General features: G+C 47.4%; 1 protein-coding gene across 1 annotated transcript; it reads left to right on the top strand.

Moving 5' to 3' along the window:
* The first annotated feature begins 7,217 nt into the window (after window positions 1-7,217).
* On the top strand, window positions 7,218-14,429 carry FUT4 (fucosyltransferase 4). Its single transcript, XM_045038083.1, has 4 exons — window positions 7,218-7,248; window positions 8,544-8,608; window positions 10,505-10,751; window positions 10,886-14,429. Exons 1-4 carry the CDS (start codon window positions 7,218-7,220, stop codon window positions 12,457-12,459), a joined length of 1,917 nt encoding a protein of 638 aa, XP_044894018.1. The 3' UTR covers window positions 12,460-14,429.
* Window positions 14,430-14,786: the final 357 nt, after the last annotated feature.

Genomic DNA, 14,786 nt, shown 5'->3' with positions numbered 1-14,786 from the left:
AAAATGCTCAACATCCCTCATCATGAGAGAAATACAAATCAAAACCATGATGAGATACCACCCCACACCTGTCAGAATGGCTAAAATTAACAACACAAAAACCAGCAGGTGTTGGCAAGAATGCAGAGAAAGTGGAACCCTCTTGCACTGTTGGTGGGAATGCAAACTGGTCCAGACACTCTGCAGAACAGTATGGAGGTTCCTCAAGAAACGAAAAATAGAACTATCCAGCAAGGACACTATAAGGTATTTACCCAAAGGGTACAAAAGTACAAATTTGAAGGGGTACATGCACCCCAATGTTTACAGCAGCATTATCAAAAATAACCAAACTATGGAGACAGTGCAAGTGTCCATTGACTGAAGAATGGATAAAGAACGTGTGGTGTGTGTGTGTGCGTGTGTGTGTGTATGTATGTGTGTATCACTCAGTCATCAAAAAGGATGAAATCTTGCCATTTGCAATTATGTGGAGGGAGCTAGAATGTATTATGCTAAGTGAAATAAGTCAATCAGAAAAAGACAGATACCATATGATTTCACTCATGTGGAATTTAACAAAACAGATGAACTTATAGGGAGAGGGGAGAAGAGAGGGAAACAAGCCACAAGAGACTCTTAATGGTAGAGAATAAACTATGGGTTGACGGAGGGAGATGGGTGGGAAATGAGCTAGATGGGTGATGGGTACTAAGGAGGGCACTTGTTATGATGAGCACCTGGTGTTGTAGGCAAGCGATGAATCACTGAATTCTACTCCTGAAACCAATATTTCATTGTATGTTAACTAAAAAAAAAAGAAAGAAAGAAAAAAGAAAGAAAAAAAATTAGAAGTAGAAAATAAGGGGCACCTGGGTGGCTCAGTTGATTGAACACCCCACTCTTGATTTTGGCTCAGGTCATGATCACACAGTTGGTGAGATCCAGCCCCATGTCTGGCTCTGTGCTGACAGTGTGGAGTCTGCTTGGGATTCTCTCTCTCTGTTCCTCCTCTGCTTGCACACGTGTGCATGCACTCTCTCTCAAAATAAATAAATAAACTTTAAAAATACATCAGAAATAAAAGAAAAGGGGTTAAAAGAAGCATATGTGGGTAGTCTTTTTTTTTTTAATGTTTATTTTTGAGAGAGACAGAGACTGAGACAGAGCACAAGCAGGGGAGGGGCAGAGAGAAAGGGAGACAGAATCCGAAGCAGTCCAGGCTCTGCGCTGTCAGCACAGAGCCTGGTGCGGGGCTTGAACCCACAAACTGTGAGATCGTGACCTGAGCCAAAGCCAGACGCTCAATCGACCGAGCCACCCAGGTGCCCCTATGTGAGTAATCTTAGCAATTGTTGAGTCTTAAGGGGAATTTGGGATTCATCACCCTATTTTTTCTACGTGTAAAGTATTTCATAACATGTTTTCAAGGATTTACTTTAGATATAAGGAAGCATTTATTCATGGAAATAATTGAAAGGCTGAGGAAGACCTCCCTTGGTCATGTGTATTTATTAAAAAACAAAACAAACATAGGAGTTAGTCACCTCTCCAGAACGGTTCAGCTCACAAAGGTGTTCCTTCCTCTGAGAATAGCTCACCACCACCATATCCCTGACTCCCTGCCCCCACTAATCCACTGACCACACTGCCCTGGACTCTGTTCTCGGCCATGGCTAAGTTCACCAGGTAGACAAAGCCCAAGGTGGCCCAGTTGGATTCTTGCTGCCAAAGACTGAAAATTGAGAGATGGGGCACCGGGGTGGCTCAGTTGGTTAAATGTCCGACTCTAGATTTTGGCTCAGGTCATGATCTCAGGGTTCTTGGGCTTGAGCCCCGAAGTCAGGCTCTGCATTGACAGCACAAGCCTGCTTGGGATTCTCTGCCGTTCTCTCTTTGACCCTCACCTGCTCTCTCTCTCAAAAATAAACATTTAAAAAATAGTGTTAATAAAAATTTTTAGAAGTAGGTTTCTGTGAGACTCACTTCTCACCTGTTAATACGTTTTGCCCCCATCCTGCCTTTTTTTTCCCCCCCGATCCAGAGCTGCCTCCAGTAAGTCACTATAACTGCAACTAAAAGAATCCTAATAAAACTGGCTTTAGTTTTGTCTGGCTTAATTATAGCGCTTGCTTGAAGCACATGTATGTGGGCGAAACCGCTTGACTCTGGTTTATAATTCCACATCTCTGTCACTAAGAGAGAGAGAGTAGAATCTACTGGGTGGAGAGACTCAGGTCTACCCTCTTTCCCCAGCAGAAACTTGCTTCCCTTTCACATGAAAAACTTCCTTGGTTGGGGCGCCTGGGTGGCTCAGTCGGTTAAGCGGCCGACTTCGGCTCAGGTCATGATCTCACGGTCCGTGAGTTTGAGCCCCGCGTCGGGCTCTGTGCTGACCGCTCAGAGCCTGGAGCCTGTTTCAGATTCTGTGTCTCCCTCTCTCTGACCCTCCCCCGTTCATGCTCTGTCTCTCTCTGTCTCAAAAATAAATAAACGTTAAAAAAAAAAATTAAAAAAAAAAAAAAGAAAAACTTCCTTGGCAAACTGACGAATCTTGCCTAACTAGTTGTAAGTGGAGATGAGAAAGTTGCAAAGATAGGTGGCCTAAAGCAACCTTCTACTCTGAGAGTGACACTTGATCAATGCAGAGGTGACAAGGGACAAAGTGACAAGGCAATCGAGGAGGTCTTGCTTCTAGAGGCACGTTCAGCAGTGACTGAAGATCTAACACATCCCAGGTTCTGATGTCAGCCTTTGGACTCTTTAGGTCTGGAATTGCTCTAAAACTTTAGTTCAACAGGGTGGATTGAGTGTAATAAATAGCTAGCATCTCCTACCAGGGCAGAAATGTTTGTCTGTTCAGACATACCTCAAGGACTTTCACATAATTGGCCTTCAGTAAATGTTATCGCATGAAGTTACAGCTTTTGCACTGTTCTAAGCCCAAACAAGGTCTGCCCCTAATGTAGCCCGGCAGGTGTCAATGTCGGACAATTCTCAGTGCTGCGTTGTTTGGAAAACCCTTTAGAAAACAAACAAACAAAACAATAGCTCTGCAAGCTGATCATGCCAAAGGTGCTATGCCAAAATGTACCAAAGAAAAACTGGAGTATTTCACCTTTCAAAGGCACACAGCAAATCCTGTCACATCAAAATCGTCTATCAACATTCCCCATCAATCTTGCTCAAACTGTGGACTGGAAAAGGGGCCAGGAGAGCTTCAAGGGCGCTGGGAGGCAAAACAGCTGGTCAGTGGTGGGAGTGAGGAGCGGTGGGCTCCGTGAACGGGCGATCAGACAGCATCTACCACTTTCGTCCACATCTGATTTCTCTTCTCTGACTTTAACAGTTGCCGCTGTTTCCCTGCTGCCTTGGATGATCCAGGAAATGAAGTCTTTGCACAGTGAGCTCACTCGAGAAAGAAGTTGCTTTTTGTGCAGAGCCCCGTGGTGCCGCCAGCACAGAAGAAGCTCTTGCCATGCAGTTAGATAGTTAGGGCAGTGTTTATTCACCTGTCCTCTTTTCCCCAAGACCAAATGTTCATTGAATTGCACTAAATGGGGGCGCCTGGGTGGCTCAGTCGGTTAAGCAGCCGACTTCGGCTCAGGTCATGATCTCACGGTTCGTGAGTTCGAGCCCCGCGTCGAGCTCTGTGCTGACTGCTCAGAGCCCGGAGCCTGTTTCAGATTCCGTGTCTCCCTCTCTCTCTCTGACCCTCCCCCATTCATGCTCTGTCTCTCTCTGTCTCAAAAAGTAAATAAACGTTAAAAAAAAATTAAAAAAAAATGAATTGCACTAAATGTTTCTGAGGGTGAGTACAGACCGAATGTTCCTTTCGGAGCAGTTGAAAATAATCCTATTATAACCAGCCTTATTAATGTGATTTCAACTTTATGCAGCATGTAAGGTTTCTGGGCTGTGGTTTCTTTGGCCACAGTAAGCTTGGCCTGGAATCATAAATACGTGGCTGTCTTACTTCTTCAGGAATGTTTCTTCCCTTGCCATATGAGCAATCTAGACTTACCCTTTCATTTTCAAAATCATTTGTGTGCCACTAATTTGTTCATTGTCACCCACAAGTATTTCTTAATATTGCAAGTGCCTCAACCCCTTTTTAGAAGTAGAGTCACAGGAACGAGAGTGATGGAGCCTGGTCTGAGCACCGTTCTATTCTGATTGGCTACTTGAGGGAAATTTACTGGTCAAGGCAGAATTACCTGACTTCCAGGGGGAAAAAAAAATGTATCTTCTCTCCATTTTCTTTCATGAGGTGTGCCCTGGGACTGTGTGAGAAGTGGGGTCAGGACAAGGGGTGGGGGACAGGTAGTCAAGATCCTTTCCTCCATCTGCAGAGGGTGGGGGGTGCCTCCCAGAGTTAAGGTCTGGTCCTGAGTTACGATCTGGTTGCCTCGAGTGTAGCCACACACATAAGTACTAATGTGGGGCAGGTACCATAGAAAAGCCTAGTGTTGATATGTTTGAATTTCTGTGATTGTGTAGGATTTGTCCTAACTTGCTTTAGTCAAGTGAGACTTGGGATTGGGGTAGAAGGATAGTGCTGGTGAACCTGGAGGGGATTTGGGGAGGCCAGTGTGCTACTTAACAAGATGTACCCTACACTTCTGTTGTATTATTTTCTTAGTAATTATTTTAGAGTTCAATCTTTTTTTTTTAAGATTTTTATTCTTTTTTTTTTAATTTTTTTTTCAACGTTTATTTATTTTTGGGACAGAGAGAGACAGAGCATGAACGGGGGAGGGGCAGAGAGAGAGGGAGGCACAGAATCAGAGAGGGAGACACAGAATCGGAAACAGGCTCCAGGCTCTGAGCCATCAGCCTAGAGCCCGACGCGGGGCTCGAACTCACGGACCGCGAGATCGTGACCTGGCTGAAGTCGGACGCTTAACCGACTGCGCCACCCAGGCACCCCAAGATTTTTATTCTTAAGTAATCTCTATACCTAATGTGGGGCCCGAACTCACAACCATGAGATCAAGAGTCACTTGCTCCACCAACTGAACCAGCCAGGCACCCTTAGAGTCCAAAGTCTTTTGCATAACCTTTATGAATGCAGAAATGTAATTGTTTTGTAAGTGTCTCCTAAAATGTAGAGTTAATAGTGGTGTTCATTCATTCATCTATTCATGTATTTAATAAATATTTATGAAACACCTCATGTTCCCAGGCATTGCACTGTGTGATGTTAACATACTTATTTCGATGTCAAAATAACTTTCTTTTTTTTATTCCATTAATTTATTTTTTGAGGGTGGTGTAGGGGCAGAGAGAGGGACAGAGAGAATCCCAAGCAGGCTCCTTCCTGTCAGTGCAGAGCCTGGCGCAGGGCTTGATCTCACGAAGGTGAGAGCATGACCTGAGCTGAAATCAAGAGTCGGACGCTTAACCCACTGAGCCACCCTTGCGCCCCTTACTTTCTTTTGCGTAAGTCTTGTATTCCATAACTTTCACATGTGACTACAAATAATGTCTATTCTAGGAGGAAGCAGTTTAACAAGAAAAATGCAGAGGTAAATCCTGCCAATATTTAAAGAATTATATAAATATTTCTAACAGTAATTGAAATTTCACTATGCACATTTTTCGGAACACCCAACATTCTTGTATCACTCTTCAGTCAAGGAAGTGTGCAAGAGGAACTCGAGTACATAAAGAGTAACACCCTAAAGTAAATACAGTAAGTTCTCATATTGTCTCTTCGCGACAACGCCTTTCAGGGGCAGTAACGTTTTGCACTTGGGTAAAAAGAGAAGACCTTATAAATTGGTTTTAGGCTTGTTTTTCTACCAGTGTTTTCACAGGGCAATGAATAATAAATTGGGGGATTGTCGTTGAATTTACACAATTCTTAACAATCTTTAACTAACAATCATCTCCACACTCAACTGCCCAATTACGCACAGTTAAAGAATTATGCCTGACAAAGGAAACAATCTCCACCTACTTGCATCCGGGTTAGCCTTTCCAGGCACACCTTCTCACAGACTGCTCCCCACTTCCTTGTAAGTACAGAATATGGGGAGGGGCTCTGGATTGCCCTTTTCTCTCTTCAAGGAAAAAACTGGAAAGTATACTGAGCAGGTCAATGTTGAGTCACAGGAATCTCACATCCATCCAGAGAGAAGAACCCATCTGAGGGTGGCCTGGTGGAGCCCAGCTGGCAGCTTGGTGCCGGTGGAAAGGCCTGAGGCAGTCAGAATGTGTTCTGGGGATTCCTAGGAAATATCAAATGTCTTTGGTGAGGAGTCCCAGGATGGGCTGCAAATGTACCATTTCCCCGAGGAAGAGCCAAGAGTGAGTTAGACTTGTAGCAACCAGAGTTGTCCTTGCCTTTGGTCTCAAAGAATTCTGTCCTATATCAAATTTTGGAACTGAATAGATCATCCTCGGACACGCTGTGCGCTGATTACTCACTTGGCTTGATAAAATAGGCCTTAATTTATGGACTTCTCCTCTACACCGCGTTAGCAATCCTCAGAGTCCAGAAGCCCTTCTTTACACCTGACCTTGTTGTCTTCATACTTGCAAAGGAAAGCCAGTTCTTCCTGTGTAATATTCCTTGGAAACTGAGAGGACTTTAAGTACACAAGAAATACTTTGGTTTATCGTTACCAAATTAAAGAGGATCATAGAAATCTTAAAATTCTAAGAATCTTAGAATAACAATTTTAGCATTTAGAATAACAGTTGCTTACTGACGGCGGGTAGCCAGGGTTGTTTTGGCCCGCCCACTATCCCAGTCCTCTTCAGATAACAGCATTTCCCTTTGGGGAACTCCCTCCGCTGTTGGTCCATGAAGTTTAGGTAAACCTACCCTGTAGCTCCACAAGAGTATCTAAAGAGAGTCCACATCTCCTGATCGCAGTGATTGTTTCAAGAATGACACTTGGTGCAGGTTGGGCCAATGAGAGTCAGCCTTATTTGATGGAGCTTCTGATGCTGGTCATCACCGCTCTAATTCATGTGTAGCGTTTACACTTGAAAGCTTCAGGGGCTTCTTCACGTCACAGCAAATCATTCACATAGCCAATTTTTCCTGATACTTACACACTTTATAGTGGGGAACACATTTACCAACAGATTATTTCAGCAATACATTAAGAGCGTTGATTCATTCAACAAGTGTTCAGTGAAATGATGAAAACTACTAGATGCCTGGTTCAGTGCTAGGGATGGAGTTGTGAATGAAATATGATCCCGGCCCCATGATATTCTGAACGATGTCTATATGGGAGCACACAGGAGAGTCATGTAACCTACCCTACATTTGTGCACATGGGGGTCCAGGAAGGTTTCCTGGAGGAAGGGCCTCCTAACTATCTCTGAATTGATTCTCCTTTAATTTTAATTTAATCTCATTCTCACATCTATCTCAGTTCAGGCATTTTTTTCATATCTGAATTATACCAACGGTTTTCCAACTGGATTAGATACTTGTGTTCTTATCCTGGTCCTTAACTCCCAATTCATCTTTTACTAATGAAAGAATGATTTTTTTTTCTTAGAAACATTTTAATGAAGTATAATATACACACATAAAAGCACATATATAAGTCTGAAGCTTAATGAATTTACTCAACAAAACATACCCAATTAACCAGTGCCTATATCAATGAACATGGCCAGCACACCAGGAGACTATCTCATGTCAACTTCCATATACTCACCTCCCCTCGCAAATGAGGTTTTTTTTGTTTTGTTTTTTAAGTAGGCTTCTAGCCCAATGTGGGGCTTGAACTCACAACCTTGAGATCAAGACCTGAGATCAAGGGTTGAATGCTTAACCAACTGAGCCACCCAGATACCTGGCAAAAGATCTTTTAAAAATACTCATTATATTGATCCTTTGCTTTCTAAAACCTTTCGAGGACTCTCAACAGCCCTCAGGATAAAACCCCATCTCCTTAGCCAAACTAAAACCCTAGTGATTTCTTAATTTTATAACGTTTTTTTAATTTATTTTTGAGACAGAGAGAGACAGAGCATGAACGGGGGAGGGGCAGAGAGAGAGGGAGACACAGAATCGGAAGCAGGCTCCAGGCTCTGAGCCATCAGCCCAGAGCCCGACGCGGGGCTCGAACTCACAGACCGCGAGATCGTGACCTGAGCTGAAGTCGGACGCTTAACCGACTGCGCCACCCAGGCGCCCCAAACCCTAGTGATTTCTAACCTACCATCTTCACCCCGTTTGGCTGTTGCTATGCTGCTCCTTCTGTTTAGACGAACATCTCAGCCCTGTTCCCAATTTGAATCGTTCCTAATTACTCCAGGAACGACCTTCTCAAAGCCTTCTATAATTCTTTCTCTCTGCACTGTTTCAGATTCTTGAAGGTAGAAATGGTATTTTTCAGTCCAGGTTCCTAACTGGTTAAATAAATAAATGAGAACACCTGGCTTTGTTACTTAACACCTTTCCTCCTTTCCATCCCTCTAAAATAAGAACAAACCGTTGCTCAGGGAATAAATCAATGAGTATGATCTTCAATCAGTTGTTTGTAGAGGAGTCATGATTGGTTTCCGTTGATCCAACTACACCCTCCTGCCAGGTATCCCTTTCCCCAACATCAAGATAAGACTAAAGGAGGAGTTGGTCATCCCTCACTCTACCAAGGTAAGTAGATACTATGGAAATTGATATTCATGAGAGAGAAGCCATTCTGCCCATAAAAAGTTGGTCTAATTGGAATATCTGAAGGACTTACAGGAAAATTGGGAGTGGGGGAAGGAAGCAAGGAAGCAGGTTAACATTTACCAAATGCTTACCTACCATGTGCTGGATACAACGTTAGCCTCTATCTGTGATGTCTTATTTATTTCAAGTGGGGGAGGAATGTGCATAAATATACAGGTTTTTGAATTGCATAACAAGAAAAGCCAATATATCCTTCCCTTCTTTTGGTTGAAGAAGGAAACACTTGGGCATTTATAGCTTTGTTTTTAGAATTAAAAATAACAGAGTGGGGCACCTGAGTGGCTCAGTCAGTTGAGCGTCTGACTTCAGCTCAGGTCATGATCTCACGGTTCTTGAGTTCGAGCCCCACATCGGGCTCTGGGCTGACAGCTCGGAGCCTGGAGCCCGCTTCAGATTCTGTGTCTCCCTCTCTCTACCCCTGTGCTGCTTGCACTGTCTCTCGCATTGTCTCAAAAATAAATAAACATTAAAAAAAATAACAGAGTGGAACTGAAATTCATAACTCCAATGACAATTTGGTTAAGTAGCTTAAAAATTATACCATGAAATTAAAAAATAAAAAATAAAAACTCCACAACATTATAACAAGTTTTAGTGTGTAGGAGAAAGTAGGTATAGCCAGAACATCTAATGCTATCCGGCTCCCAAATTGTCCCTGTGGGCCAGAAGGCAGCGCCACATGAAACCATCTTTATAGAAGCTTTCGAAATCTATACTTGATTTTTTTAAATATTTATTTTGAGAGAGAGCATGTGTACACAAACGGCCAGAGAGAGAGAGAGAGACAGGAAGAGGCAGAATCCCAAGCAGGCTCCACTCTGTCAGCACAGAGCCCAAAAGGGTGGGGGGCTCAATCCCATGAACTGTGAGATCATGACCTGAGCAGAAATCAAGAGTGTGATGCTCAACTGACTGAGCCACCCAGGTGCCCCCTCTGTACTTGATTTTTAATGAAAAAGTTCTTCCTGGTAAATCCTAATGGCAAATCCAAGTTTGTTTGTTTGTTTGTTTTTTCTGTATGCATAACATCAAACACACCCGACAGGTTGGCCCCATTCCCAGCAAATCCCTTTCTCCTCTAACATCCTGTAACTCAATATGGCACTGGGCTGGGGTGCTGGCAATGCACAGCTGTCGAATACTAAAAATTCTCCCCAAACTGCCTCATCTCCTTGGGTCAGCAGCCCACCTATGGCCTATTTGGAATTTTGCTGAAAAACAGTTAAATGACATAAATGAAGGCCTAAACCTAGAAATTCAAATACAACTTGTAGGAAAAAAAAATTTGCTCAACTGGCTGTAGAAATGGATGCCTGGATTGTTGACTCACTGGTAACAGTGGAAGCAGCTGTGAGCTACTCACCTTTTATAGCCCAAACTTGGGTGCTCTAATATTTATCTTAGCCATCATTTTATTATAGTCCAGAGTGCGTAATCTTCACGAATACATTGTTTCTTCAGTGCTTAATAAAACTTAATAGTGCCGTTCATTCATTCATTCAACTCCCGGACCAAGCAGTAATTTCCTGGAGGACAAAGGCCCAAAGGGCCATTTGTTTATCTTTGGTTTCAGAGTCCTCCTCGCCCTTGTACCAAGAACGTTCTGGGCCGGCAGTGAGGAGTATTTAGAGGTGGAGTGAGGGAAAAGAATGTTTCAGATTGCTCAGAAAACGTTTATTCTTCTGATCCTCTGCTGGGGAGGAAGGCGGAGGGGAGGGAACGTTCTTGTGGCAGTGGGATTAAACCATCCACCCTGAAAACTTGCTTTCACAAACGCACAACCCCCGTGGGTCGCGCCACTGGCCTGTCTCGGAGGGTCCCGAGGTCACGGTCACCGCCGCCGTGGCCGCGCCGCAGCCCGCACGTTTCCGCGGCCTCTCGCGCTCCCTCCCTCCGGCAGGCGTCGCTGGCCACCGCAGGGCGGCGAGGAAGGAAGCGGACTCGATCTTCCGTCCCGACGCCCGGGGACTCGGCACCCCCGGCCCGCCTTCTGCACGAGTCCGCTCTAGCGCCCTCTGCACGCGCCCAGCGACGAACCGGGTCCTCCCTCTGGAAGGCGAAGGTGCAGGCCACCGCGACTGAACACCGGGGCGCCGCTGGGAGGGAGCCGCGGGCAGGCCCGGGCTCCAGGCCAGGGAGCTGGGCGCGCGGAAAGGCCCGGGACCCCCCCGAGGTGGGGTCCGGAGAGCGGGTGAGGGGCCCGGGCGGCGCGGCCGAAGGTCCGGGAGTCCTGGACGGGGCGGGGACGGGCGGAGGCGCGGCAGGAAACGCCCGGGGCCGGCAGTGCCGGTCGGGCCGGGGGCGCGGTGGAGGGGAGGGACGGGGCGGCGCCCGGCGGGGCTGCCCGGGCCGCGCACTCAGCCCTGGCGGCGCGCCCCGCGGGGACTCTTCGGGAGGAGTGCCAGGCCCGCGAGCCTTGGGATTCCGGGACCGCCCTCTCCCGCTCCAGGGCCGGCGGCGAGCGGCAACGACGGCCAGAGCCGCAGCGGCAGCATGAGAGCGGGCGCCGCGGCCCCACGCCTGCGGACGCGCGGCGAGCGGCGGCGGCCGTGCCTGCGCGCGCCATGGGGGCGCCGTGGGGCCGGGAGGCCGGCCGGCGCTTCGGGCGGCGCCGGGGCCGGGGGCTTCTGCCGAGCGCCTCCGCGCTGGCGGCGGCCGGCCTGCTGTGCACCGCTCTGGCCGCCTTCTGCTGCTGGAGGCAGCTGCCGCCGCTGCCCTGGGCATCCTCCGCCCCGCCGCGGCCGGTGGCCGTGCTGCTGTGGTGGGAACCCTTCGCGGGGCGCGACAGCGGCGCGAGGCCGCCCCCGGACTGCTGGCTGCGCTTCAACATCAGCGGCTGCCGCCTGCTCACCGACCGTGCGGCCTATGGGGAGGCCCAGGCGGTGCTTTTCCACCACCGTGACCTCGTGAAGGAACCCCATGACTGGCCCCCGCCCTGGGGCGCCCCGGTGCGCGGGGCAGATGAGCTGGAGTTGCGGGTGTTGGACGACGAGGAGGCGGTGGCCGCCGAAGCCCTGGCCACCTCGGGCCTCAGGCCCCCGGGCCAGCGCTGGGTGTGGATGAACTTCGAGTCGCCCTCCCACTCCCCGGGCTTGCGGAACCTGGCGGGGAACCTCTTCAACTGGACCCTCTCCTACAGGGCCGACTCGGACGTCTTCGTGCCTTACGGGTACCTCTACCCCAGGACCCATCCCAGCGACCAGCCGCTAGGCCTGGCCCCGCCGCTGGCCCGGAAACGGGGGCTGGTGGCCTGGGTGGTGAGCAACTGGGATGAGCGCCAGGCCCGGGTCCGGTACTACCACCAGCTGAGCCAGCACGTGTCGGTGGACGTGTTCGGCAGGAGCGGGCCTGGCCGGCCGGTGCCCAGCATTGGCCTTCTGCACACAGTGGCCCGCTACAAGTTCTACCTGGCCTTTGAGAACTCGCAGCACCTGGATTACATCACCGAGAAGCTCTGGCGCAACGCGTTGCTGGCCGGGGCCGTGCCCGTGGTGCTGGGCCCCGACCGTGCCAATTATGAACGCTTCATGCCCCGCGGTGCCTTCATCCACGTAGACGACTTCCCTAGTGCCTCCTCCCTGGCTGCCTACCTGCTCTTCCTCGACCGAAACCCAGCAGTCTACCGTCGCTACTTCAGCTGGCGCAGGAGCTACGCCGTGCACATCACCTCCTTCTGGGATGAGCCTTGGTGCCGGGCCTGCCAGGCTGTGCAGAGCGCCGGGGACCGGCCCAAGAGCATACGCAATTTGGCTCGCTGGTTTGAGCGGTGAAACCCCGGTGTGACCCAGGGAGGTCAGATCGTCAGCTTTTGACCCTCAGCTGCGCATCTCCTTGGCTGGTCCAGTTTTCCAAACACCCATTTTTACTCTACGGGGGGAAAGGTGATTTACCAATTAATATGATTCAGCATAAAGACTGGGTAGGAAGGATCCCTGGTTCTCATGGTTTTGTTTTTTTGTTTGTTTGGTTTTTTGGTTTTTTTTTTTTTTTTTTTTTTTTTGCACAGCTAGCAGTTGGGCTCTGTCTGCTGTAGGTGGGCATCAGTGTTCACGGGTGAAGAAGGGAGCCCTCCCTCACCTTGTAACCAGGACGAGGTGAAACAGTAGCTTAACTACCAGAAGACTTTGAGTCAGTTGCTCTTTTTTTCCTCATCCGTCACGGGCTATATAGGTGGCCTGTGCTGAATCCAAATCCATACACACTGCTCCTTGACTCACATTGCACTGGGCGAATGTGTAGCAAGCCCCCCGTTCCAGAAGGAGCCTTGTTGCAGAATAGTGAAAGGACTGTGGCCGCAAGTGGGTCTCGTGACTTCCTCAAAGTCTCATCTCCTAAAAAACGGTGAGGAGGGTGGTCCAATGATCCATGGACTGTTCCTTAACAAGTACTGTTTGTTCCCCTGCCGTATGAGTACAAAGCCGATGCTAGATTGCCCTTGGGGAAGAGTTAGGATGAATATACGGGTGTACCTCACTTTACACACACGTATTTTTGAAACACTGCTTTTAAATCAAATCCCCAATTCACTGCTTTAGGAGAGGTCAGTGTTTAATGCAGTCCTCTGGAGACTCCCTTTACAATGTGAATAAGCATCTCCTAACTTATTTCCTCTGTGTCTGTTTTTCTATAACCAAAATTTTTAAAAAGCGTATTAAAATTAGAGATGTGAAAAAAGCAGAAGCGACCTTCTTCTCCCCTCTGTCCAGAAAACCAGCCCGTGTTTACCAACAGAAGAGAAGGAAGCCGCAGTGCCACTTTCCACAAAGTCATTTGTTTGTATCGTTTTACTGGACGGGAAAATTAAGCAGGAACGTACTGCCACTGCCGGAAGTACCTGTCTGCAGGACGGAGAAAGAGATTGTACCGCAATATGGAATCATGGCAAAAGGAAAAAAGTTTCGTGGTGTCTATTAATGGCAGTTTTTGTTTCCGTCAGTTTTCAGTTAAATGTTTAATTGCTAGGGAATGGAACTAAATTAGTGCCTGCAATGAGCCGTGGTTTTTTTGTTAAAATCTAAATCTGCCATTCTCCCCGGGGCCGGCTGGTTCCCCTCCTAGTCTGCATAGTAGTACTGACGGTATGGCCTCCCATTTCTAGTGCCCTTGAGCCTGTGCCGTGGACCAACTTTGAAAATGGTATGCATTGACTTGAAAAGGTGAACGAGCAGCATATTTACTAGGAGTGACCGCGTGCCTCCTCTGTGCCAAACACTGGGCTTGGGGTGCCAGGAGAGACACACAAATGTGTAAGGCGAGGTCCTTTTCTTGAAGGCTATTAGAATCTGCCCTTGCCAACAGGTAAAATAGAACTTTGATCAGTCAATCGGCAGAACCTACTTGTTGAAAGTGACATTCTTTAATACAGGCCATAGGTCAGTTATTAGAAATCCAGTTGATTTATAGCCTCAAATAACGGTTTGTTTTTCTCTTTGACTTATTACAATAAGGACCTTCAGTGACTGATTATTGTGAGTATGGTCTAAGATTAACTAGGTTTATATAAAGTGCTGTAAACTGTAATTTTGCTTTTGATTAGGGCAATTAGCTGAATCATTAAGTTTTATCTCTACGAGTATTCATTGCAGACTCACTTAAAAAGTTCACTGAAATCCAGGCGCTTCAATTTTTTTTCCTTAAAAGGAGAAATTAAAGCCCATAGATAACATTTCCTTATTAAAATATTATAGTGTGGGCGGAATTACAAAGTATCAGTCAACCAATAAAGAAAAAGGAAAAATTCTCTTCTTATAATGAGTATTTATGAGAGATTGGCAAGTGATCTTGGGGTTCCTGGGAATCTAGATGGGCAGTGGGAGAGTGGATTTTGAAGGTACTCTGGCTTGAATTCCAGCTGTGTGACCTCTGCAAGTTAGTAACAACCTTGAAGGGCACCTGGGTGGCTCAGTCAGTTAAGCCTCTGACTCTTGATTTCGGCTCAGGTCATGATCTCATGGTAGCGAGATCAAGCCCTGTGTCTGGCTCTGCACTGGGCATGGAACCGGCTTAAGATTCTCTCTCCCTCTCTTTCTGACCCTCCACTGCTTGCACTTGCTTTCTCTCTCTAAAATAATAATAACAACAACAACCTCGAGCCTCA

This window comes from Felis catus, chromosome D1 (assembly GCF_018350175.1).
Source record: "Felis catus isolate Fca126 chromosome D1, F.catus_Fca126_mat1.0, whole genome shotgun sequence".
NCBI classification, from domain to species: Eukaryota; Metazoa; Chordata; class Mammalia; order Carnivora; family Felidae; genus Felis; species Felis catus.
This window is presented reverse-complemented; position numbering and strand designations above follow the sequence as displayed.